The sequence below is a fragment of the Syngnathus scovelli genome, chromosome 17 (assembly GCF_024217435.2).
Source record: "Syngnathus scovelli strain Florida chromosome 17, RoL_Ssco_1.2, whole genome shotgun sequence".
NCBI lineage: Eukaryota > Metazoa > Chordata > Actinopteri > Syngnathiformes > Syngnathidae > Syngnathus > Syngnathus scovelli.
The window spans coordinates 5440201-5464766 of record NC_090863.1 but is presented as its reverse complement, the minus strand read 5'-3'; the positions used below and the strand labels follow the sequence as shown (position 1 = coordinate 5464766).

The window sequence follows — 24566 nt, the reverse complement described above, 5'->3', positions numbered from 1 at the left end:
ATTTAAGAATTTGTTTTCTTGAAGGTTCACCCTGCTTTTTTTTTTTTTATATTGTTTCCAACTTTACAGTGTGAAAGATCATTTTTGTTTTATTGGGTTACAGCTTCCCGAGAAACAGCCCTTATCTTTTGCTAAAAAGTCGTTTTTAAAAAGGCGGGGTTTCCTTTCAACGTTGCAAGGATTGAGACGATGCTGAATTCATTCACACACAGCCAATTGAAGTAAGTGTACTCTCATATTTGTCACATTTTATGAGCAAGATGAAATCATGAATCCCTCCACACCGGCGGCATTTCTTGATAAAAGACGATCCAAAGACTGGATCCAACAAGCACGCAAACAGTTTCACATTTCCAAATGAAGCGAAACGCTATCATCATCCTTCTCATGTGACCTTCTGATTGTTAACTATGATGAAACTATTGACAGTCAAGAATGTGCTTGACAGTCAATTGTGAAATGACCGCAGGGTACATCCCGGCCGGCGCTTTGAAGGGGGGCCCGAGAGGGAGCCAACCGTTTCAGCCCGGCCCAATGAAAGAACCCGTGTGTCTGAAGAGGTCATCGCTCGGGGAAACTTCGGTGAGTGTGTATGAAAGCCTGGCTGAAAAGAAAAAAAAATGTCAACTAATGGTAAATTAATGAACAGTAGTTAGGGTCGACCTAGCGTTGTACTTTTTGGGATGTGTCAAAGATTAGATTAGATTACAATCTAAGCAACACTTAACCTCTGTGCGACCCACTGTTGTGAAAGTATCTTGTTTATACGCAGAGACGAAAGGTTGAGTAAGGTTGGATTTAATTCTACACCTCTAGTCAGTTATCTCTTTATGGCCGTTGCGCCACTCCTACAAAACTAATGTTTCAAAGTCTGGAACTGATTGGACTTAAGCTCCGCACCATCAAGACATGACTACAGTCAATCGGAATTCTTGACAATCCATTAGAATCTATTTGCTACCGACCGCAATCTAACCTGGCCGAGTTAACAAAATGTTTGCCGTCTCAAACTATTGTCCGACTAAGCAATAAGGAAATCAATGGTAAATTGCCACAGCCCTTATCCGAGACCACGACGTCTCCCATTCATCAGCCCGAGCTGACACGAGCGACTTGCCCCGGCACGCACTGCAGATAATTGCTCTTTAATTTGCTCCCACTGCTTTTGTTCTGCTATGAAGCGCAACATTAGCTCACAAGGGGCACAAGATGTTTTGCTAAAGAGCTCAAATCCCAAGGCCACCCATAGCTGGGGAGCCAGCCTAGGCAAAGGTCGAAGAACATAAATTAATAAAAAAAGTGATCGGGTCTGCTCCCAACAAGCTGCGGCAGGATGTTTGGGGGATTTGGGTGTGTCTGGCTCACGCCACTCTTTGCCCTGCAGGTACATTTGGACTCAAGCCTTGTCCTCAATCCATGCATCTAAAAGTGTAAAAGCTTCAGGAAAGAGAAGCAATGTAAACAAAGCTCTATTCAGGAGCCCCGCCCTTTCACCTGGCCATCATTTGTTTTTTTTCCATGGAATATTCCACCGTTCCCATTCCCAAACGTCGGGAACTCGTTGAATCACGGCCTTTTGTTTGTTTTCATTTTTAGAAGTTCATCGTGATGACAAAAGTTGGCAAGAACTTTGCATACTTGGCCGTCTTGCTGAATGAGACTGGCTTGAATCTCACAGATGTTTGTTTGTGTCTGAGTTTGCCGGTTGCTACATGCGTCGACAAGCTGGCTGGCTGCGTTTTCCATCACCGACGGCAATGTGGTCATCATCGTGCCAGATTATTTCTGCATACTCGGGGGAAGCAAGCTGAATGTCTGAGAATCTTTTTACATAACGTGTCAGTCGTGAACCGAGTTCAAATCCCATCTAAATGTTTTTATTGTCACGATTAAACCAGCGGTCTGGGAGCTGAGAGGCGGTAAAATAAAAAATCTCTCCATTATCCCAAACGCAGATAGTTTTACTAAGCAAGGGCTCCATCTTGCCAATTTGTGAGTCATGCGGCATTTTTAGCCCAATTAAAGAAAAGTGCGATTCCACCGCAAACCTGCCGACATATGAAAGCAATCTCAGGGGTCCAACGACTTCAATCATTCAAACTCTAAGAAAGCTGACATGATTCAAATACACTTGTTAGTGTGGGGCCCATGGTGGATTTTGGGACATTCATACTCACCCGCCATGGTTATTTTTTTTTTATTACTTTGTGATGTTTCTGAACACCTTATATGCCGTTATATGCAAATAGTATGGTATCGGTGGCGAATATTTGGGGATTTCAATAAGGCGCCTGGGACAATTACGGGGCTCCTCAGTACCCGGAAGTAGTTGACAGAGAGCGGGAGTTTCGCCGGGTCGTGACTGTAACTGCCGCTGTCGTGTGTTTCAGGTGAGTAAATCTGTTGAAAAGTTGATGATCAGAACTTGTAATACTGCTAGTAGTCTGATCTAATTATTGATTGAGAATATGATACATACGATTACGGTTGTACAATGTATAATTTTGCGTATAACATGGACAGTGTGATGTTTGTAACGTATTCTGAGTAACCGGAAGTAGTTGACAGCGGGAGTTTCGCCGGGTCGTGACTGTAACTGCCGCTGTTTCAGGTGAGTAAATCTGTTGAAAAGTTGATGATCAGAATCTGTAATACTGCTGGTAGTCTGAGCTAATTATTGATTGAGAGTATGATACATACGGTTACGGTTGTACAATGTATAATTTTGCGTATAACATGGACAGTGTGATGTTTGTAACGTATTTTGAGTACCCGGAAGTAGTTGATAGTGAGTGGGAGTTTCGCCGGGTCGTGACCGTCACTGCCACTGTCGTGTGTGTTTCAGGTGAGTAAATCTGGAGAAAAGTTGACGATCAGAACTTGTAATACTGCTGGTAGTCTGAGCTAATTATTGATTGAGAATATGATACATACGGTTACGGTTGTACAATGTATAATTTTGCGTATAATGTGGACAGTGTGATGTTTGTAACGTATTTTGAGTACCCGGAAGTAGTTGACAGTGAGCGGGAGTTTCGCCGGGTCGTTACTGTAACTGTCACTGTTGTGTGTGTTTCTGTAAATTTATTATTTTAACAACAAACCCCGCATGCGTGGAGTGATTCGCGTCCATGCGTGCGACATTAGGCTTTTATGTGAGCTCCATTTGTGGCTTGCATCGGTTAAACAATAAATCATTTAAATCGAACTTTTCTGGAGGTTGGAAAAAAAGTGGATCACTCAACATTGTGGAACTAGAATAAATGTTTTTGTGTTGTAGTTCTAAACTCTTGTTTACATGGGAGTATGTCGGGAAGAGGCAGGAAGCGGTCGGGACGGCTATTTTTCACCGCTCAGTCAGACACAAACAAGAGGGCACATCTCACGGAGCTTGTTTAGTTGCATGATTGCGTAACGTGCCGTGTTGGAATCTGGGGATTGATTTTAAAGCAAGAAAAAAGATTGACTTTTGTCGCCATGTTTTCGAAGAATCGCCTTCTTTTACAACTACTCCTTCTGTAAAACTTGAATTAGTTGTCTTCTATGTAATTTTGGTTATGTGTCACATGAAGCGCACCATTCGCTAAAAACACTTGACGTTTATTTTTCCTTGTCATGTGTGAGGTTTCTTGCTCACACTTAGAAAATCGGAGGCCAAGTGATGTTTAGAATCTGGTTTTGTGTAGCACCTTCTCCAGTTGTACAGGAGTTCAAATCAAATAGCCACTTAAATGATTGTGATACCCCGAAAAAAAGGAATGACAGATTTATCAATCTAATTTTTTTCTCCCAAAATAAATGAAGAAAAAAAAATCCCATCATAATCACAGCATTCCTTAAAATCAAACCTGACATGAGTTTCTTGACTCCTGATAGTTCAAATCAAAGAATGGCCTAAGTGGCTGTGATTAGCATCATTATTCTTCCAAATGTCTTCATACTTGGCAGGAGTCTTTGTCTCAAACTGCAGGAAAGCATGCTCAAAGTGACATAATGGGATCATTATAAGGCCAGAATTTGGTCCTGCCTTTTCCTGTCATGTCCTCAGGCAGGCTCGCACCCATTTGGAACTAAACAAAACCATAAAAAAAAGCCACATATTGGGAGAAGTTTTTATTTTTAGCAAGTTTATAAGCTGGAAGGCTAACATGTATTTGTCACACTTTTTTTATGAACGGAGGGGAAGAAAAACAACACAGGCCTCACTCTGGGGGGAGGAAGAAGAAAAAAAAAAGGCAGCCTGGTGGTTGCCTTAGTACTCCCTCATTATCCGTTCCTATCCCAAGGTCATGGTGGAATGTGTCCCGAAATGGATTTACATTCCCACTCTCCCTCCATGTTCATCTCAAGCATTTCTTGGTCCTTCCGCTCACTTTAATGGCTTTCACATGGCAGCCAAGTGGTGGCAAGTCCTTTTACCAAACTTACGGTGCCTTATCACAAAATCATTTGTCTCTTTTAGCCATCTTGTGGCATTCGTATTTCTCCAACAAAAGCCATAATTGGCGGCTTAAATTCCTTTTCTCCTGTCTTGCTCGGCCTCTAATTAATGTTGAAAGAGATAGGCCTGCTGCCTTTAGCGGAATGATGCGTGAGGAGGGTGAAGATGGAGGCATGTGGCTCAATTGAACTTCCATGGAACGAGTGACGTCAAAATGATGGCTTGCCCGAGGCTGAGGTGTGCGCCAAAGATGATTTAGCAGTAGATCCGAGTAAACACCGAAGAGACTCGGTCCCATTTGCAACGTCCGGTTAAGTCATCCACAATAATGGCTGCACGTGGTACACATTATGAGCTGCGCCCAACATTGCACCGAAGCATGGAAGCAAAAGTCACGGAGTGTGAATGTTTAAGAGTGGCATGGTGTAGCGTTTCCTACAGTTTTTATTCAGGGTCTGCTAAATTTATGGGGGGAAAAAATGACAATCTTTTGAGAATAGTGGAAATGGACCAGAGGAACTGAGGCAACTTTTAATGTAAACAAACACAACTTGTATTTTGCTATTTATTTGTAACTAATGTAATAGATACATAACTATTAGCATTCATGGCAAGGATATTAGTTAGCACAACAAAGCAAGCAATTTGTTTGCTCCAAAACTATTTGGGGACAACAACTCTTATTTTTTTATAACAAAAAATAGAACCAATTTTAGTTAAAATATTTAGTTGACTTGCCAAACTTATTTTTTTGATTTTTTTTTTTTATTAGAGTTCGTTGTGAAATTTTAAGTCCACACAACTTTTTTTACAGTGTAGTTATGGTGGCCTCATTTAATGCTTGCAAGGGCTCGAACATGGCCCGCGGACCCTAGGTTTCCCACCACTACTTTAAGAGGTCAGGCTGACAGGCATACTTTCCAATAACAAGGCTAAAAAAAAAAAGACTTTCACAAAGTGTGCTCAGTTTGAATGACTCCCTTCTCTGTCCTCAGACTCCTGTTGAAAGCAGTGTACGAATACACACACACGCGCAAACACACACACACACACACATAAACACGCACATACATAGACATGAGGAAATGGGCCAAAGGTAAATACTGTGTGAAACTTTCTGTTTTGCTTTTGCAAGCCCAATGAAATGAGTTGGAGGGGGGGGGGGGGGGGGGGGGGGGGTGTTCGCTGAGGGGAAAAAAGCGCCACTGTGCTCCTCCGCTATTACCTTGTGAGCAGGCAGAGGTTAAAATCCTCCCTGCAGATGGTAATGATTGACTATGTGAAGGTGGAGGAAAAAAAAAAAGAGGAAAGTTCAGCCTTACCTTAGCAGGCTGCGTGGAGGCACTTTCAGTAGATTCGCTTGGACCTCTTTTGTCAGTCAGAGGTGCAGAAAGGGTTGAGAAAGTGTCGGAGGGAGGTCACAGAAGCCTCAGTCCGCCACGGAGCGCGCTCATTCCAGCCGAGCTTTTGGACAATCGGAAGGGACTCAAGATGGAGCGCAAACACTTGGGATTGAAGTTGTCTTATTCTGGGAGGGCGTTGAGGGGTCCCTTGCAGAGTTGCGCTGAACCGCTTCTCCTTCGTTACCTTGGCACGCTTTCCTCCAGTCGAAGCTGCTGCGCGCTGCAGTTGCCGCAAGTCCTGGCATGGGGATGGTCCTCCCACAGCTCCACTGGGCCGTCTCGCTTGGATTGCCCACGCCCCCCTTTCCAGCCCGGCCCCCCTCCAGCCTCTTCCCTCCCTCCCTCATTTTGCGCGTTTTTTCACACGCACATTTCCTCCAGACACCCCCTAACAGGACGACCCCTCCTGCCCCCATTCCTAAATCGTCCCATGTGGAGAAGAGAATGGAAATGGGTTCATACTTAATGAATGATAGTGCGCCCTCTAGAACAACACTTTTCTTATGTTATCTATGATTTATTATAAGCCGATCGATGTTTTTCATCGTCTAACTTTGACTGTAGATGATTGTTTTTATTTTTTATTGTTTTAAAATAATGTAAAAAAAATATTAGATCCCAGGATTAAAAATAGCTCGTTATATTCCGTCGTAGTGTAGCTAAATACTATATACTGTATACAATTAATACGCTTTTGTTCAATTGATCTTTGAACGTCATTGACTCATGGACTGGTCTTATTTTGTTCTCAAAATTTTAAGCGGTTTTATCCATCCATCCATCCATTTTCTGAACCGCTTAGTCCCCACGGGGGTCGCGGGCGTGCTGGAGCCTATCCCAGCCGTCATCGGGCAGTCGGCGGGGGACACCCTGAACTGGTTGCCAGCCAATCGCAGGGCACACAGAGACAGACAACCAATCGCACTCACACTCACACCTAGGGACAATTTGGAGTCTTCAATTAGCAATTTATTTCACATTTAAGTGTGGTTGTAGATGAATACAAAATCCATGAAAAAATGTTGAGACGTATTTGCCGTATTTTATAAACAGATAATTAGCGCCGCCTTATGGCAAGAATCGATACTACTCGCCTGTAAATTTTTGCTTTTACTGCGGAAATACATTTCAGTATACTATATAATACATGAACACAGAGCGGAATCAAAAGTGGAAACAAGGTCTTTATTTTTTTTAAGTAATATTAATGACAGTAGTATTTTACAGCTGATCAGCACTTTACTAAGTCAGTGTTTAAATGCACAAAAGCATTTGCATTGAGCTTTTTTTCATTCAAGGATAGAACATCAAAACTCAAGCTACAACAAAATGTTATTAAAAAAAAGAAAGAATTACAGAAACTAAGTTGAACAAGCATTTTCAAATAAAACACTGCACTCTTCAATAAAAAAGCCATGTTAAAATGTATATTATATATCATTTACGCAAGGCTGTGGATTATAATGAGTTAAAAAAAAAAAAAAACACCAGCTCCAAACACTCATCCAAACACAATTCATATTCAATTCTTAAACATCCCAAATTCTCATATATACCATAAAAACCATTAAAATGTTTAATAGGAAAATAGTTGATAAAAATGTAGTTATTAGGCAAGTTATTCTTTTAGTCTGTTCTGTGGACTAAAATGTTGACTTAATAGTTGGCACTTGTGTTGCTGGACGTGAAGTTATAGCTGTATGTAGACGAATAATCCACACTGCCTCTACGAGACCCACTCCTGGAACCAGACCTGGAGCCAGAGCGAGATCCTGGGTTGGAGACATTGTAAGGACTGCTGAGTCCTTTTGATGACACAGAGGAAGCCTGCAACATCTTCATACCGTTGCTCTCTTCCACCATGCAGCTATCCATGGCATCCTTATAGGAGATCTTCAGTTTGGTCTTGGGACAGGTCAGGTTTTTCGGATAACTGCGGACATCCTGAAGTTTCTGTGCGCCCATGCCGTCCAGCCAGCTTTTGCGAATGGCCTCCTCAATGCTAATGCGTTTTCCAGTGCTGGGCTCAATCAGGCCTCCGGTTATGTATTGGAATTCCAGGAACCTCTGGCCGGCATCGTAAGGTAGCCACGTCTCCTTCACTGCCTCCGCTGCCGACATTCTCCTCTTGGTTTTCACATCCTCAAAGCCAAGATAGGCTTTCTGCGCCGCCTTCAGCTTGCTGGCCATGGCTTCGTCGATGACACACTGATGGACGGCGTCCTGCAGTGTTAGTCTCTCTCCCGTTGAGGGGTTGATAATTCCTCCGGTGCACGCTTGGGCCTCCAGGAGTCTCTGCGCCGTGATGGTATCCACGATTCCTCTTCTGTGTGCCTCAGGAATGGTGATCTTCTCCAAGGTCTCTGTGTCAAATATGGCCGCCACTGGGCTCTGGTCATCAAACATCTCCGGGGGAGAGACGGTAATGGAAATACTATTGAAGCGCTTGCGAACGGTCGGAGAAGACGGCGCGGCCTGGGTGGGACTGCTGCAAGTGATCACGTCGTCAGCGCTGTTGGTTGAGATGGTCATCTCGGTGCCACTGCTCCTACTGGAAATTTCGTCAGCAAACTGGGTCAAGGTTAACGTTCCAGCGCGATACTGATCGAGGGATTTCTGGTCGATGATTCCACGCGCCATGCAGTCCTGAATGTCGTACTGGGTCCCCGTCTTTCTGTCTACTATCACCAAGCGTGTCGATCCATCCGAGCCTTTGATAGTGATTTCTTCCCACTCGCATTCCTGCTCTGACAAGTCCAGAAAGGTGTCATAGTCGATTAACTCGCGGTGATAGGCCTCTCGCACGGACATCTCCCGATTAGTGTCCGGGTCGACGATCACCACCCGCCTCTTGCGAAGGACGTTACTTCGGCTCTCTTGTGACACCTTGGCTTTCTTTTTGTCTGTTAGAGGCAGGAGTATCAGGCCGGTCTTGGGATCAGTGATGCATCTCGCCTTTAGCTGCAGATACGTCAGGTTCTCCTTTGTGTTGGGGTCAAAGAACCCTTTTGTGTCGTCCCCTTCATAAGTTAGGATCTCATTCATCTCCTGATCAAAGTATCCTCGTTTATAAGCAACAGAAATGTCAATTCGATGGCTCTCTTTCGGGTCAATGATCCCACCGCTGGCAATCTGAGCCTCGAGCAGACGGATTCCGTGGCCTTTCTCGATCAGACCTTTCTCGATGGCCTGGAAAAGGGAGATTGTCTTTCCTGTGGCAGGGTCTGTATATCCGGTAACGGCCTTTTCCGCAGATAGCAACTTGTTCTTAAATTCTTTTCCAACCAGGCCTCTCATTGTTGCCTCGTCTACGGTCAAGAAGATATTGTTTACCGGGTCAACAATGAAGCCGGACGCAGCCTGGGCTTCAAGGAGCTCCAAGGTGGTCCCCCTCATGAGCAGACCTTCCTTCATTGCCTGATAAAAGGGCCATATCCTGTCTTTGGCCTCATCATAGATCCCTGCGATGCAGGTCGATCCGTAGAGGTACGACTTGAGCTTATCCTCGATATCTTTGCAAGTGAGCTGACCTTCTCTCAGCCTTTTCAAATCGTTTTCATCCAGCAATTCAGAATTGATCAGCTCCGTCACAGAGACTTCTCCACGGAGCCCCGGGACCGTCATGGGTTTTTCTGGGCCCTGAAGCAAGAGTAAACCGTGAACGGGTTCCACTGTGCACTTCCTCCTAAGGTCACCGTAGCTGGTCTTTTCTCCTGTTGTTGGATCCAGGTAGCAGGCGGGTCTTCTGTTCAGAGCCCTGTAGAGCTCCTCATCGATAAGATTGCGATCCAGGGCCAAATCTTTTGGCAGGAATACACTCAGAACGGGGTCCAAGATACCCCCGACGGACTCCTGAGCCTGCAGCAAACGGAGCGCCGTCTCCTTGTCGATTCGGCCTTGTTTGCAAGCCTGGCCCACAGACAACACTTTACCCGAGTAGGGATCCTTGAAACCGACACTGGCGGCTTCAGCTTTCACCAAGGCGTCTCTGTCTTCTGTGTCCACGATGCCCCTGGAACAAGCGGTATCCACGGGCATCTTGTCATTAAAAGCGGGGTCTGCTATGTAGCCCGTAGCCGCTTGAGCCTCCAATAACATGAGCGCGCTCTCCGGGCTCAGCAGGTTTTTGTTTTTGGCTTCGGTGAAAGGCATTTTCCCTTGAGAAGCGGTCATCATGCCGGCGATAACGCCCGTCCCCTTGAGATTCACTTGGATGTCAACGGCTACCTCGTCCACGGTCTTCTTGCCCTGCAGCAGCAGCTCCAGAGTGGCCTTGCTGATCACGCCGCAGTCACAAAGCTGGTGAGCTGTGACTTTGCGACGCACCCCATCAAATACCAGCTTGGAAGGGTCGATGGTGGCCACCTTCATATCCGTCTGCGTCTGTCTATTCAACGTACTCGGCCTTTTCTGCAACCTCTCGATCTCTCTCTGCAGCGCGTCTCTCTTGAGGCTCAGCTCCGTCACCTCCTTCTCTGAGCTCAACAGCCTGCTCTTGTAACGTTCCTCGACACTTCGAAGCTCTCTCATCAACCTCTCGATCTCGTTCTTTAGACTCAACCTATCTTGATCTGTCTTGGACCTATCCGAATCCCACTGCCTGAGCTGGGTCTCCTTCAACTCGTACTGGCTCTTCAAAAGGGTGAAATCCTTGAGAGCGCTATTTTTCTCATCAATCAAGCGCTGCTTGTTCCGAAGCTCCGTCTCCAGGGAATGTTTGATGCGGGCCAGTTCCTCTTCCAGGCGCTTCTGCCGGTGTTTGTCCTGGTCCAGCAATTTCAGCTTTGAAAGCAAATCATCCCTCTCCAGCAGTACCGCGCTGTACTTGCTTTGGGACTCGTGCACCATGATGGATGTCTGCGAAGATAGGAGCAAACAAAAGATTACAACACGCCAATAGAGTTTGCCAAAAACAAACATCTGCTCATGTGAGTTGCATTCGGCCGTTAGTGATTGTTAACTCAGTGGAAACAAATCTTTGACATCTATCGCCGTCTTTGGCAGTGAATGAAATAAAAGCAGATCTGAGTAGCAGTGGTGTTTTCTTACAAAACTTCTCGTATTTGCTAATATTACATAAATGCTTTATATTTAAGACTCCATAATTGTTCATGCAAAAGCAGAAAATTAGGGGGGAAATTTTGGATTAAGCAGAGGCGTTCCTTCAGTGCAATCAAAAATACCTCAAAGGACTGCTTTTGGAATTTGTCTATTTCGACCATAAGCTTTTCTCTCTCCTTGGTCAGGTCGTTGATGAGAGCCTGGAGCTCCGCTGTCCTCTTGTTGCTACTCTGAAGTTGGACGTGCAAAGCTGAAATCTGAGATGCGTTTTCCCCGTCAACGGTGTCCCTGCTAATTCTCAGCTCATCCCTCTCCTGCCTCAGGAGCCTTAGCTCCTCCTCCTGCCTCTGTCTCTCCATTGTCATGTTCTGAGTCAGAGCCTTCAGACGTTCTATTTCAGCGGTGCATTCATTGAGGTGGCGGCTTTTGTCCTCGATGGTTTTGTACAGACTTTCATTTCTCTGGTTGAACTCCACAAGTTGGAGTTGATCCTGGTGGAGCTTCTGTTTCATGGCCTTCAACTCAGCGCTCACGGCCGCCAGTTGGTCTTTGGTGACTTTGTGCTCCCTGAGGCTCTTATCCCGAGCCTCCTGAAGAGCTCTGAGGTCCTGCCCAAACTTCTTTTCAGTGTTTGAAGCCTCAACCTGGATGGACTTGAGGCTGGTGATGGTGGTGGTGTACTCTCGGCACGTTTTGGTCACCCTCTCCAGCTCTGACTCCAGCCTCTTTCTGTGTGTGAACTCCTCCTGGGTTGCCTTCTTTTGCTTTTCCATCTCAGCTCCCATGGCATCTAGAGAGCCTTGAAGTTCTCGGATACGGCTCTGGAGCCTGACGGCGCTCTGCTCGGCCTTGTTCCGATCACTGGTCTGCTTCTCCAGCTCAACACGAGTAATGCGAACCTCCTTCTCGGAAAATTGCAGCTTGTTAATCATCTCCAGGCAGGATTCGTTCTGCGCCTTGAGCTCTGCCTCCGATTGTCTCAAGTGATTGATTTCCAATTCCAAGGCCCTCCTCTTCTTGCCTTCTTCGTCGATATCCCGGGTGAGCATGCTGATCTGCCGGCCTTTTTCTTGAATGTTTTTGTTAGCCTCCTTTAGTTTGAGCTCGTCCTCATCTCTCTGCTGTGTGAACTTCCTGATTTGGACCTCCAGCTCACTCCGCATCCTCGTCTCTTGGGTCAACGACGTCCTCTGCTGGTTGGTCTCCATCTCCGCTCTGTTTTTTTGCTCTTCGGCGTGGGCGATGGAGAGTTTGAGCCTACGCAGCTCGTCTTCGAGATCTCGCTTCTCGGCGATGAGCTTCTCGTACAGGCGCCTCAGCTCAGCCGAGTCCTCTTCCTTCTGCTGCGAGGCTTTCAGGACGGTGGTCTTGGTGACGTGGATCTGGGTCTCGTACGTTTGCTTAAGTTGACTGATCTCCTGGGTGCACTGTGTTCTTACCTTTGAAACTTCTGACTCGGCAGTGCGGCGACGGGCCGCCTCCTCCTCCAGCAGTATCTTCAGCCTCTCCAGCTCACGTTCTTTGTCCTTGACCGTCTTTTCCAAGTCAATCTTGAACCAGTTGAGCTCATCCAACTCTTTCTGTCTGCGGCGAACAGCCGCCTCAAACTCTTCCTGTTGGCTTGTGTAGCGCTCTTCGGCCAGCCTTTTTTTCCTCTTTTCTTCTTCCAGTTGGTACTTAAGGCGGTTGAGCTGGTCAGTTAGCTCTTGGATCTGGCTTTGGGTACTGTCCAGGCTCTCCTTGGCAACAGAGACTTGGATGGATGTGGTTCTCTTGACTTCCTCCAGATTAATGAGCTGGTCTTTGGACTGGCTAAGCTCCAGCTTGAGGCGGGCTAAGGCATCTTCCAGAGATTTGTTTTTCCCGCCAGAATCCCCGAGCTGTTCCTTGAGGCGCCTGATCTCCTCCTCTAGCAGCTCAATCTTGGTGTTCCTAATCTGAAGACAGAAAACCACTTTAGATCGGCTTGATCATTCACTCGCCGTGAAACGTTCTGGCACTGCAGCTTACCTTCAGCTCTTCCATGTTCTTCAGCAACTCCCCAAGGAACTTATAGTAGTCACCTGAGCGAGTAAGGAGCTCAATGTAGTTGGACTGGATGTCAGATGCCTGATGAGAAGTAGAATTCCAGAATTAACTTTCCATGAATAATAAACTGAAAACAGGATGACAGGGTGTCCTTGGTTCATGATGACAATCCGTTGCTATCTCATTAGCTTCTAAGCAAGTGTACGTAATGAAGTGACCAGTGAAGACATGCTTACCTCCTGTCTAACAACAGTAGCAGGGGACTTGAGCATGGTTCTCTTGATGGGAATGTTGAGAAGCGTTTCCAAGCCGGAACTGTAGGAAGCCAACTGCAGTTCATAGTCCTGAAAAGGCATCCGAACAGAGATGAAAATTGAGCCAACCAAGATGATTTTTGTTTCTAAGAGCACACGCCTGAAGCCCGACCAACCTTAATGGTGGCAGCGCAGGTGTCGGCGTGTTTATGGACATCCTCCACCTTCTCCTTCTTGCCTTTAATTTCACCATAAAGTATCTATGGAAGGGTTGAGAGTTGAATGAAACTTTTCCATTGTAGCTACTTGATATGCAAACAAGGAAGCAGGTGATGGGTGGAAACATGCCTTCTGCTGGTTGAGGTAGTCCGTGGCCATCTGGATGTTGGTGAGCTTCACATTCTGAAGGACATCCTGGCGCTTCCGGGCATTGTTTATCCACTGGTCCATGGAAGTACTGCTCTGATGATAAGTTTGCAGCTGCTTCTCATGCTTCTCCAGATCCCACAAACTGAAAGAGGAAGTGAGCCAGGAGGAAGGATATTTTGCAAGAAGCCAAACAAGAATGGAATGTGAAGGTGGACTTACCGGCTGTCGATTTGTGTTTGGATGCGGCGCCAGCGGTCAGAGAGTTGACCCACCAGTTCTGCGTATTTGGACAAGTCCACGTCACACCTGTGGAAGGACTCTGAGACTTGACCGTTCCATTGAACCGCTTTGGCTAGCGCCGACTCCATCGCAGTTAGCAGGTCTTTTTTGTGGTCCAGCTCGATCTTCATTTGCTTTGATAGAATTATAAAAAACATCATCATCATCTGACATCATCTGAAATCGTAAGGAAACAAAATTTAATGTGTAATGTGAAAAAAAAACCTTCAGAGTGCTCTGGTAGTTATCCAGCTCTCGCGGGTCCAGCGAGGCGGTCTCTTTTTCCGTCAGGCGGGCCTCGTGGACTTTGACAACGTCTTCAACTTGGAGAAGAGTCTCGAGCAAGGACTTCAGCGCTGACACTCTGTGGGAAATCATTAAACAGCACAGAAATGAATGTGGAGTCTGTTCTTGTATATTTCTTTTTCAGAAGGAAGGCATTACCTTTGGATATAAGCCGAGTAGAGACCCTGAAGCCCTCCCAGTTTCTGGCTGATGATTTCCAGCTCTGAACGGAGGAACTTTGCTTGCTCCGAATCGGGAGGGATCCCTTCCAGCTGCTTGAGAATCTTCTCTCGTAGATGCAGGTATTCGTCGTGAATGTAGTCCAGATCTTGGTGCACAGTCTGGACATCAACATTGTACGCGACCCATTAAATCCAGCATTGTCATTTTCGATGGTGCTTATCGTACAAATAAGTCAACACGCATTCACAACTGTGGAGTCGAGCAACAAAGCAAGCGTTTTGTCGAAATCAAAATCCTCGTGGCAAAGCACTACTTTTGTCTAAGTGAAGCTCCTCAACTCACTCTTGTCATTTTCCTACAAATTAGTGAGTGCCACACCTGCAGTTGTTCGATGTGCACTAAGCAGTCTTGCAGGCTGTTTTCCCCCGAGCAAATGTGCAGATGGCTGGTGAGTCCGGACTCGGACAGTTCCAACCTCCGCCGGAGCTCCTGCAGACTGCTGAGCAGTGTGATGCTGAGGGCCTGGATTTTAGGAGGCGCAGGTTTGCTTGGCTCCTTGGTATCATCTGTAAATGAAGACAAAGAGAAGATGCATTTTCATTTAAGGAAAACCATTTGACAAATCCAGCACGAGGGTCATTTATGGCCAACTCACTTTGGCCGGTCACCTGGATAACCAGGGTGTCATAATGGGTCTGGGCTCTATCAAAGTGGCTCTGGATGTTGATTCTATCCTCTTCCTTGAAAAGGTCGCAACCTTGACTGGTGCGCAGGAACTCTTGGTAATGGGTCTCCAGCCTTTTGATGATGCTGCGGTACTCCTCGGGACGCATTTTCGATATCTACCGTACAAAGGACGACACGTGAGGTGAGCAAAATCTGGAGTGGAGTGGAGTGGAGTCAAGGTTGTCATGGCTTACCATGGACACTGTGAGAGAGTTGATGTAGTTGATGTCTTTCAGGCAGTACTGCCATGCGATGAGACTCTTGATGTTAATGTATAGCTGATTCCAGATGGCAAGGATGGCCTCGTAATACTGCTCATTCCTGGGAAACAAGTCCAAGATACGTAGTTAACACACAGTTGATAAATCAAGTCAAAAATCTTTGTCCCGTCGCTAATCGATCACTGGAATAATTCTGCAGCAAAATCTCCATTCGGGGTGCTGCCACCTACTGGTGACTGACATTATTGTTACTGTGCCTACAAGCCCAGCTTGCTAACATCGCACCTGTTCTCCAGGTTTGGTGATGTGATGTATTATTATATGCCTGGATGCGAAATTGTGGTCTTACTTGGCGGCGAGGCCGATGCTGAGGGGGTTTGGCGGGGGGATCAGCAGACACACGGAGGGGATCAACATGTCCAGACCTCCTGGTCCGGTCACGAGCCACTTGCTGCGCTGCGAGTTGTCTTTCAGTATGCCCTCATTCCCTTTGAGAATCCCTTTCTACAAAAAAAAAAAAAAAAGATCCATTTCAGCACTCTATATGTCGGTTCTACTGTCTTCTCGTGAGGACCAAATCTACTCACCTGGTCCTGCTTGAAGTCACACAGTGCCTGAACCATGATGGGGGTGTTGGTTGCAGTCGGTTCCTCCGGGTTGCGGGGCTTCAGCCTCACAATTGTCTTGGACTTGTTGACCAGGCTTTGAACTTGTCTCTTATGCTCCATGATGCGCTCCTTCTCTTTCTGTAGACAGCGGAACTTATATTCAATGCACCCCCCATAAATTTATTTTTAAAAAGGAAGCAGATTAGCAATCGCTACCTCCAGAAGTTTCACAAGCTCCATAAGGTTTTCCAGCGGCGTGTTCCTGTTGCATGTGAACTTGGTCTGGATGTTTTCACGGTCCTTTCTCAGCTTTTCGTAGGTCTCATTCGCCTCCTTGAAAAACTAAGCAGGAAATTTTATTCAGTTTTGATCATATTTGACAAATTTGACAAATCTGGTGCTATTGGGAGCTTAAGACCAGGGGATGCTTTGAGAATAATTGTCAATTTTTGGCTATGTGAAGCCCTTTGAGACTGTTTGTGATTTAGGGCTATACAAATAAACTTGACTTGACTTGACTATTTTTGATAAGCGCTTACTTGGCTGTAGGCTGCGTTCTCCTTCAAATGAATGTGAATACACTTGGTGATCTGGAGAAGCCAGCTCCACTGGGTCTGTAAGGTGTCCATGTACGCCTGAGGAGGACCAACACCCACATTAGTACAGGAACGCACATGCTCAAAATGATCAGTGGACAGAAATGAAAAACTCACTTCAATCTTATCAGAGGCCGGATGGTTGTTACTCAAAAGGCCGTCAGCTTTCACTTTGAGCTTGTTTAGCTCCTTCTCCTTCTCCTCCAGATCTTTCATCAGCCTCTGTGTGAAGAAGGGGATGAAGATGAGAAGGGGAAAAGAATGCACCAAGTAGGAGGAAAAGGAAGAGCGCGAGCTTACCGAGTAGCCCTCCTGCTTCTTGGGGATGTACTGCTCGATGTTTTTGTCCCCCCAGTCGAAGACCAGCTCTTCCTCCTCCTTCTCGTTCACCCACATGATGGCACGGAAGATTTCCTCAATGATGCTTTGCAGGTCACGCAGCTGATTCACTCGGTTGTGTGACATTTTCTGCGGTTGAATGCACACCAAGTCAGTTCAAATCTTGCACTTTTGCTTTAAAAATTATTTTCTTTTTTTTTTTCCCAAACCTGCAAACTGTCCCATTCTTGTTCCATGATGTAAAGGTTGGACTTGTCGCCCCTCATGCCCTAAAGACAATTCCATTTTTATTGCCTTTTTAGTTTCACACATGAACTCAGTTAAGAGGAGCTTGAAAATACACACACACACGCAAGGTCACAGTAGGGTTAAATAGAGCAACACTGCGTACCAGTTCGTCACGGGCCCGGTCTACTTCCTGGCTCCTTTGAATAGTGCTGTGGAATTTGTTGTGGCTCATGATTTGTTTCTCAATCGTGGCAGAGTCGTCCCCCCACGGAGCCGTCTGAATCATGCGCTGCAAATTTAACAATAATGCGTTCTATTAATATGTATACATACATTAAAAATATCTGGGAAAAGAAATTTTATTGCATCGTAAATAAATGTACCCGGTGAAGTTCTCCAAACTGTGGTATTCTGCTCTTTCTCCACTAGGTGGCAATCTATACCCATGTAACACTCAGTTCCAAACAGGAAACTATTCCAACTATGCCTCTCTTTGTTCGGCCCTGCTCTTTTGATAAGAACGACCTCTGCCTGTCCCTGCACTTTACTCCCGTTTTTTTTTCTTTTTTCCCCCCACTCTCTTCTCTTTTGATTCTTTGTTCGCACGCCACTCCCTCCTTCCATGCTTAGTGGGCCGAAGCCACACAGGACGGCCTCTTTCACCAGCAGGACTAACACAGGTAGTAAAAAGCAGTCAGATCACATCAGGTGTTTTGTTCGTGTCAGGAAGGTGGGGGGAGGTTTTGACCAGGGCGTTTTCCCAGAAACATTTTAGACCGGCCCATTCCTTATAACATCTGTGTCAAATGTCACACTCATTTACTGTTCTTTTTGGGCCTCCCTCTCACGTACACACGTAGCTTCGCCCCCTCCAAAACTGAGCCGCCATATTCCCCGTCATTGTTTCACTCCTCGGCCTGTGGATCAGGTTTTGGCACTCTGTCAAGATGGTGTCAGTTACCATCAGGTCCGAGGGAGTGATAGGGAGAGTGTGCACTCTCCTCCTCCTTGGGTCATGCATGCATTTATCCACGTAGCTTGAGCAACTTCAACACGGCACCTTCACCTTCAATTATGTCCAGCGTGTTACAACTTGTTTTTTACAGCAAGAGTAAAAAAAAAAATAAAAAAAAAAAAAAGCAATTTTGTCGAAGCATCCAAATATGATCAGAACACAAAATGAACTATGTCAATAATATCAAACTGGCGCAGTTTGTTGTCTATGTATTTACATTTGCTTTTATTTTCCCTTGCTGTCAGTGGTCAAGAGTTTTCCCCGCCCATTCCCATAAAAAAATGACAACGCTGGGATTCCCGCTGCCGACATTTCACCAATCGATGCGGTGTGCTGTCTTACCTTCTGCTGGCTAATCCAGGCCATGGCATCTTTAAAGAGCCTCTCCCCTTCGGCGGAGGCGCCCATGTTGCCGGCGGCGGCGCCGCCCATGCTGGCCGTGTTGCGTTTGATGGTCATGGTTCCCATGAATTGCTGTTGGACACCGCCGTACATGTGCTCCAGCTGGTTTAAACTGTGAGTTGCAAACAAATGCAATGATGCTCAACCTGACTGACAATACCCAATTTTTTTTATTTTTGGTGCGCTTAGTAGGTTTTTGTAGCTTACCTGGAAAAGACGTCATTGGGAATGCGCATCTGCTGCAGCTCCATGCCATACGTCTTCAACAGGTCCATATGGTCGGCGGCCATCATCAGCATCTTCTCTGCTTCCGCGGGAGGTCCTCCCTGGCACGACAGTGGCAATGAATAATGAATAAACCACCCTCATCAGACTGGTATGCCAACTTTTTGTTGATCAGTCAACAAGCAAGCGCCCATCTGCTTTGTGCTTATTTCTAGCAATGGATGTCGAGAAGAGAACTTACGCTCTGCACGATCATCTTTGCTCTTTGCAGGTACTCATGACTCACTGCTTTCAACTGCATAACTTTCTCCTGCATGTCCTCCACACTGCAATACCAGAAAGCAATAAATATTCGGATCTTGACAAGGCAACTTTCATTAAAACGGCTGCCAAGGCAAATTGCTATGGCTTTCACGTTATGAGGTTTTTGAGCACATAATCTTTCCAAACCTTTATTGAGCAGAAATCCTTTTATATATATATATATATATATATATATATTAGGGAAAAAAAACTGTCAGTTCACCACTGGACACGTCATAAAAAGTCGAAAATCTCATTTATCGCCATCTAGTGGAAGCTTTTAATTGTTCTGCGATGTCAGTATAAGTCAAGGGCAAAGACAGAGGAACAAAGGTACAGTAGTTGTGATGGATTATTTAATATTTAATGCCATTGAAGTATTTGCCATAGGAAATCGTGTGAAGGCTCAAACATTGAAACAAATCTTCATAACAAAAATAATATTATTTATTAATATTATTTTAATATAAAATAATATTATTTATCATCTACCAGGCAGATGGTATCAGTTAATAGTCTTATTAACTATACAATGTTATTATGTATAACAGTATAGCCTTCGTTCAGATTTAAAGTTTTTAGTATGCTGAAATTCATAAATGCTTCTGATTTTTTTTTTACTTAATGTATTGTGAAACCAGCCGTATCTTTTTCTATGGTTATCATCACACTTACTGAGCTGAGGACTTTCTACTGTGTAAAGTAAACAAATAATATAAACATGAAAATAGTGTCATCATCAATTCTATAGGAGACATTTCAAGTGCCATTTTAATTTTTTTAACCATGATATACCATTAACAACTGTATACAATTAAGTTTCCTGAACTTCATAAAAATCAGTTGAGGTGTTATTTTTGTTTACCATCCCACAGTTTGAATTATTGACCTTTTCATTGTAAAAATAGAATAAAATGCAAGTCAAACCATTCATACAACATAAGGCCTCGTTAATAAAACATTAATAGCTACAGCTTGCAAACGTCCAAAGGTCAGAGTGAGATCACGGCAGATGGGAATTAGGGAGGGGCGTTCCGAGCATTTCCTCTGTTATGGTCACAACCTTGCTTAAGCAAGAGGATTCCATGGTATCAGTTACCCCATAGTCATTACGATAATAGTTTGTTTAACATGCTGATTCGGCACAGTTCCGACTATTCCCTTTTTATTTTTCCCCTCTGCTACTACTACCGCTTTGGCTTTAGTCTGGATTCTAATTGTAAACAGCATTCTAATAGTTTATTATTATTATTATCTAATTTATTATTATTATTATTATTATTATAGCTTCTTTTTTAAAATTACGTGCTTTGGAATTGACATGTTTGATGACGTTTGAGCCAAAGCAACAGGTAGTTATGGAGGAGCCTCAACTTACCTTATCACTCCTCCTCCGCCACCACCGCCGCCAGCTCCCATGCTAACTTGCATTTTGCGGCCACCTCCGCCGTGCATGGAAGACCTGGAGTAGGTGGTCTTGTGAGAGTAGCCGCCTTCCCCCATCTGGTATTCCCCTCCTTGGAAACCGTTCCCAGATGTAAAAACGTCGTTTCTCATGTAGCTTGACGACGACAAGTCCGGCCGGGAATTACTCCGCTGGCCCATAGACGCCAGTCTGGACGTGGAGCCGCCGAACATGCTCATCTCGGCACGGGCTGCGAAACCTTTTTTTTTTTTTTTTTGATGTGGGGAAAAAAATCAGCCAGATAGATTTTCGTGTTTTGGGGGGACAGACCGTGCGCCCTTTTGCCCTGCGTGGCCGTCTCCTGGTGCGCTGAGTTCGGTCTGCTGTGAATAGGCGGAAGCTGCGCGCTTTTGGATCGCAAAGAAACCACACCTTTCACTGTGCGTGTGTGCGCGCATTTACGAAACACTCCTCTCTCTAGCTGACGGGCAGAGGACTGAACTCTCTCACTGACATTTTACAGAAGGGCTGACTGCACATGTAAAACTTTGTAAACTTAGGGAATTGCAAGCGCGCATAACGAATAATAATGATGCTAATCATTGAACTGGGAATCGAACTTCGGACTGTGACTTGGAAAATACTCAAAGAATTAGAAAGCAGACTTATTCAATTAAAATCTTTATCAATGTTTGTGTTCAATTTGAGTGAAGCGATCCAAAAAGTCCAAATAATTTGTTTTACGTCATTCAGACTGCCTGCAAACATAAATTTCCCGTGTGGCGACTTTTCCGTTGGCGTCAATTAAATGAAGCCTCAGCAACAATGGAGGGGGCGGGGGGATAGTTAAACCGATAGCGGTGGTTTCATCAAGAATGTGTCGTCCCAGGTTCAACATTCTTGAGGTCAGAAGGAGTTCCATTTGAGAAAGCAGAGGCTGTCGAAAAAGTCAGTGACAATCGGGACCAGCCCTTCCCTTTTCGTCTGTGCTGCGCGCTCACGCTGCCTAATTGCGCCGTTTGCATGCGGCCACATGCAGGTAGGCGTGTCAGGAGTGCAAGGATGAAGCACGCAACTCAAGTGTCGAGAAAGTTGCTGCACACATGCGTGTGTTTATTTAGACATGCATGGTATGAGGGGCCGCCTAGGAAAATCTGCATTTCAGTAGCGCGAATGGGGCCCCTCGTGTCCCCATAAAACGTCGGCAGCGACAGCAAGAGACAATGCGCCCTGCGGCTTTACAATCGCTGATCTATTGCAAACTACAGCGTCTTGTAGTAAACGTGTGGGAAAGAAAGGAGGGCGGGTATGGCCGTGCATAAGAACTGGAAGTTCTCAGCAAAACCAACACCCGGAGGTGGAATTCTACCTACCCTCCTCTTCCTCCGACGCGTGCTTGTGGGGGGCGTGCGTGAGTGCGTGCGTGTGCGTGTATTTCGTATTAACTACAGCGTAATCTCCATTTCCAAAATATGATGACAGTCTGTTATGAACCACCATTTCAGGAAAGGCCAGTCTCACGGTGAACACACCCATCACGCAAGACACACCCAGCATTTTTCTTCTTTTAGCGCAGGTGGTTTTTTTTTGTGGGTTTTTTTTATGTATTAAGCTCAACTTGACTGAACTCGTATGAGAGCTTTGGCAAATGTGGAATAAACAAGTGAGGCCTACGAACTTTGCAGCATTTTTCAGGGCTTGTGTTGCCAGGATTTAACGTGTCCGTCACAAAATTCCCATGTAAAGTCTGACAAGTGAAAGTTGAACCTCCCCCAGCAAGATTCTTTTAACTGAAATAAGAATCTATTTCAGAGAGCAGAATTTTTTTTTTTTATTAAGCTAGTAAATTAAAAGCTCTGAGTTGTTGTGTGAGGGGTAAATGTTTAACAGAGTTTGTTTTTTAACGGGTGGAGGCTCGCCCCTGTTTTGCAAGCCAGTGAGGAGTGACAACCCAGCATTGTGACAGACAACACCTAGCTGCTTGACTCCTCCACGCTACAATTTGCAATGACTGCCGCACCACCTTGTGAGACAGCGTGACCTCATTCATTTTCAGACACTCGTGCTGACATCATATGCTGAGTAGACAGAAACTATATGAAAAGATGTTTTCGCCCTAATCTCTATATAAGAATCTGACGTTATCTCATTTGTTACCAGCAAACATGTCCTGATTTGACTGGACAAGCCCAAATGTCTCGGTCATGACTAATCGCCTCTTTGTAGGAGCGCTGATGAATGTGTTGTTGTGTGTCGGCAGCATGGCGACGTAGCGGTTAGCACGCATGTTACAGAACTATGGTTCAGGGTTTGAATCTTGGCTCTAGGCACCCTTTAGTTTGTAATATGTTTTAGTACCGATGTTATGGCAGCACGCTAGCATTGCGGTAACACGATAGCCTCACACTTGAGATGTTCAGAGTTGGAATCTCACTCTTCCCCAAAATATCGCATTCCTGTTTATTTTGCGTTTATCTCTAAGATAAACAGTCGGCACTGTTCGCTATGGTGTGAATTTAATTGCATGCTCGTAAACACACGCAGGCGGGGGGGGGGCGCACACAGAATGTGTAATAGTTTGTCATGAAACTGTCAAGCAATAAGTTGCAAAATCCGTGATGCATTTATCAGGCAGACTTTGAGTCCTAATGGTCCTATTTTTTGTATCTAGCCCAAGTCTAGCACAAAGTGCAGTCTAAATCTACGCATGGGTGCAGTTTTTTTTTTTTTTGGAGGGCATTTTCGGAGTCAGGTGCAGGTAGAAATGGGCCTTTGCGCCATTGTGGGAGTAAACACACCTGACTTGATTCTCAGCCAATCAAGCAGCTCCCCTCATTCCTTTTAAAGTCAGCGTTACACGACTTGCGCCACAATTTAGACCTGGTTTAACCTGGTCTAAAATCCAATCTACTTTCACTCACTAAATTGACATGTCTGTCTGCTAGAACACCCAGCGTGAATTGCAAACTAGATTTGCCTGGGCATGAAAATGAAGATGTCAGTCTACTAAAATATGGATCCTGTGTTTTTTTTTCTTCATCTCTTATTAATAATCAGTCCGAATAAAAACCTCGTACCAGCTCTTTGTGCTCAAATACCAAACTCACTACAGACACACCCGAGAGGTTTTTTTTTTTTTTTTTCAAATCTTTTGTGTGTTACACGTGTCGAGCCGGTTTAAGAGTCACAACCAGACACTCGCTCTGTCTCTCTGGCTCTCGCTCTCTCTCGTTCTCTCTCTCTCCCACGCACACACACCTTGAGTCACTCTATGGGCACATGCCAGGACAGCTCCTGACACACCTGCATTAGTTGCTAGGGAGGAGAAGAATCCAAGTTCAAATGGCAACAAACAGCACAAAATGGGACGTAAATGCAGGCACGACGGTTGACTGGTTTCTGCTGGAGCGCAGCCAGGTGTTTTACCTATTAAGTGTTTGCACCGGCCTTGGCTGAAGGGCGTGTTTGCATAAACAGAAAGTTATGTCTTTTTAATTGTTTTTCTGCTTCACAGGAAGATATAAAACAGTTTAAAATGTTAAAATCTGAATTAATGACTGCACACAATACCATGCACAGTATATCAGGTGCTTAAAACGGCCATATACTGTACTTACAGTATGTTTTTTTAGTTTTCAAAGACACTGAATTGTACTAATTCTGAAAACGGTCGGTTACTCTATACTTCCTGCAGGGAGCACTAATGTGTAAGAAACCATTCGGCAAGTTTATTTTTTTCCGCTGAGCTCAGGTTTCAAAGGTTCCACAAGGTGATCTTTGCGTGTAATGCTCCATTATGACCACAAGGGTGAAGCATTGCAGTACTCGTAGTAGTAATATGACGCCATATGGTCAGTATACTTCATCAAGCATGTGGGGGTGGGTAAAATATCAATACTGTATGTGTAATTTGCTGCCTTTTTACACCCCCATATTTTTAATTTCGGTCGTAGTTATTAAAGCACTCGATGAAAGTCCTTAATTAAAAATGAGCATTTGTTTACATACTTTAAACACCATTCGTGAGTTATATCCTCCTGTGTGTTTACGTCACTCTCTTAATTATTATTTTTGTTTGCTTGATGTATTTACAATTGAATAACTCAATTTTCATTTAAGCTAGACCAAGATGTAATAAAACATTTTATATCACCATTGCCAGCTTAATGAGTTCAAACATTATGTTTTGGCAACG

General features: G+C 45.0%; 1 protein-coding gene and 1 long non-coding RNA gene across 2 annotated transcripts in view; one reads left to right on the top strand and one right to left on the bottom strand.

Annotated features, from left to right (window-relative positions):
- Nucleotides 1–23960, top strand: part of LOC125985323 (uncharacterized) — a 30800-nt gene extending 6840 nt beyond the window's left edge. Inside the window, exons 3-7 of the long non-coding RNA XR_011085622.1 lie at nucleotides 104–221; nucleotides 470–582; nucleotides 1385–2611; nucleotides 18282–18814; nucleotides 18879–23960. This is a non-coding gene — a long non-coding RNA (uncharacterized lncRNA). The remainder of the gene's footprint in view (nucleotides 1–103; nucleotides 222–469; nucleotides 583–1384; nucleotides 2612–18281; nucleotides 18815–18878) is intronic.
- On the bottom strand, nucleotides 7016–20610 carry dspa (desmoplakin a). The gene is made up of 24 exons (XM_049748043.2): nucleotides 20345–20610; nucleotides 18905–18989; nucleotides 18646–18764; nucleotides 18379–18550; nucleotides 17185–17310; nucleotides 17003–17062; nucleotides 16755–16922; nucleotides 16572–16676; nucleotides 16398–16493; nucleotides 16075–16200; nucleotides 15838–15996; nucleotides 15600–15754; nucleotides 15224–15350; nucleotides 14959–15145; nucleotides 14682–14869; nucleotides 14280–14461; nucleotides 14061–14199; nucleotides 13776–13969; nucleotides 13536–13698; nucleotides 13364–13447; nucleotides 13170–13277; nucleotides 12916–13014; nucleotides 11028–12842; nucleotides 7016–10701 (listed from the first exon to the last, which is right to left on the bottom strand). Exons 1-24 carry the CDS (start codon nucleotides 20608–20610, stop codon nucleotides 7501–7503), a joined length of 8124 nt encoding a protein of 2707 aa, XP_049604000.1. The 3' UTR covers nucleotides 7016–7500.
- Nucleotides 23961–24566: the final 606 nt, after the last annotated feature.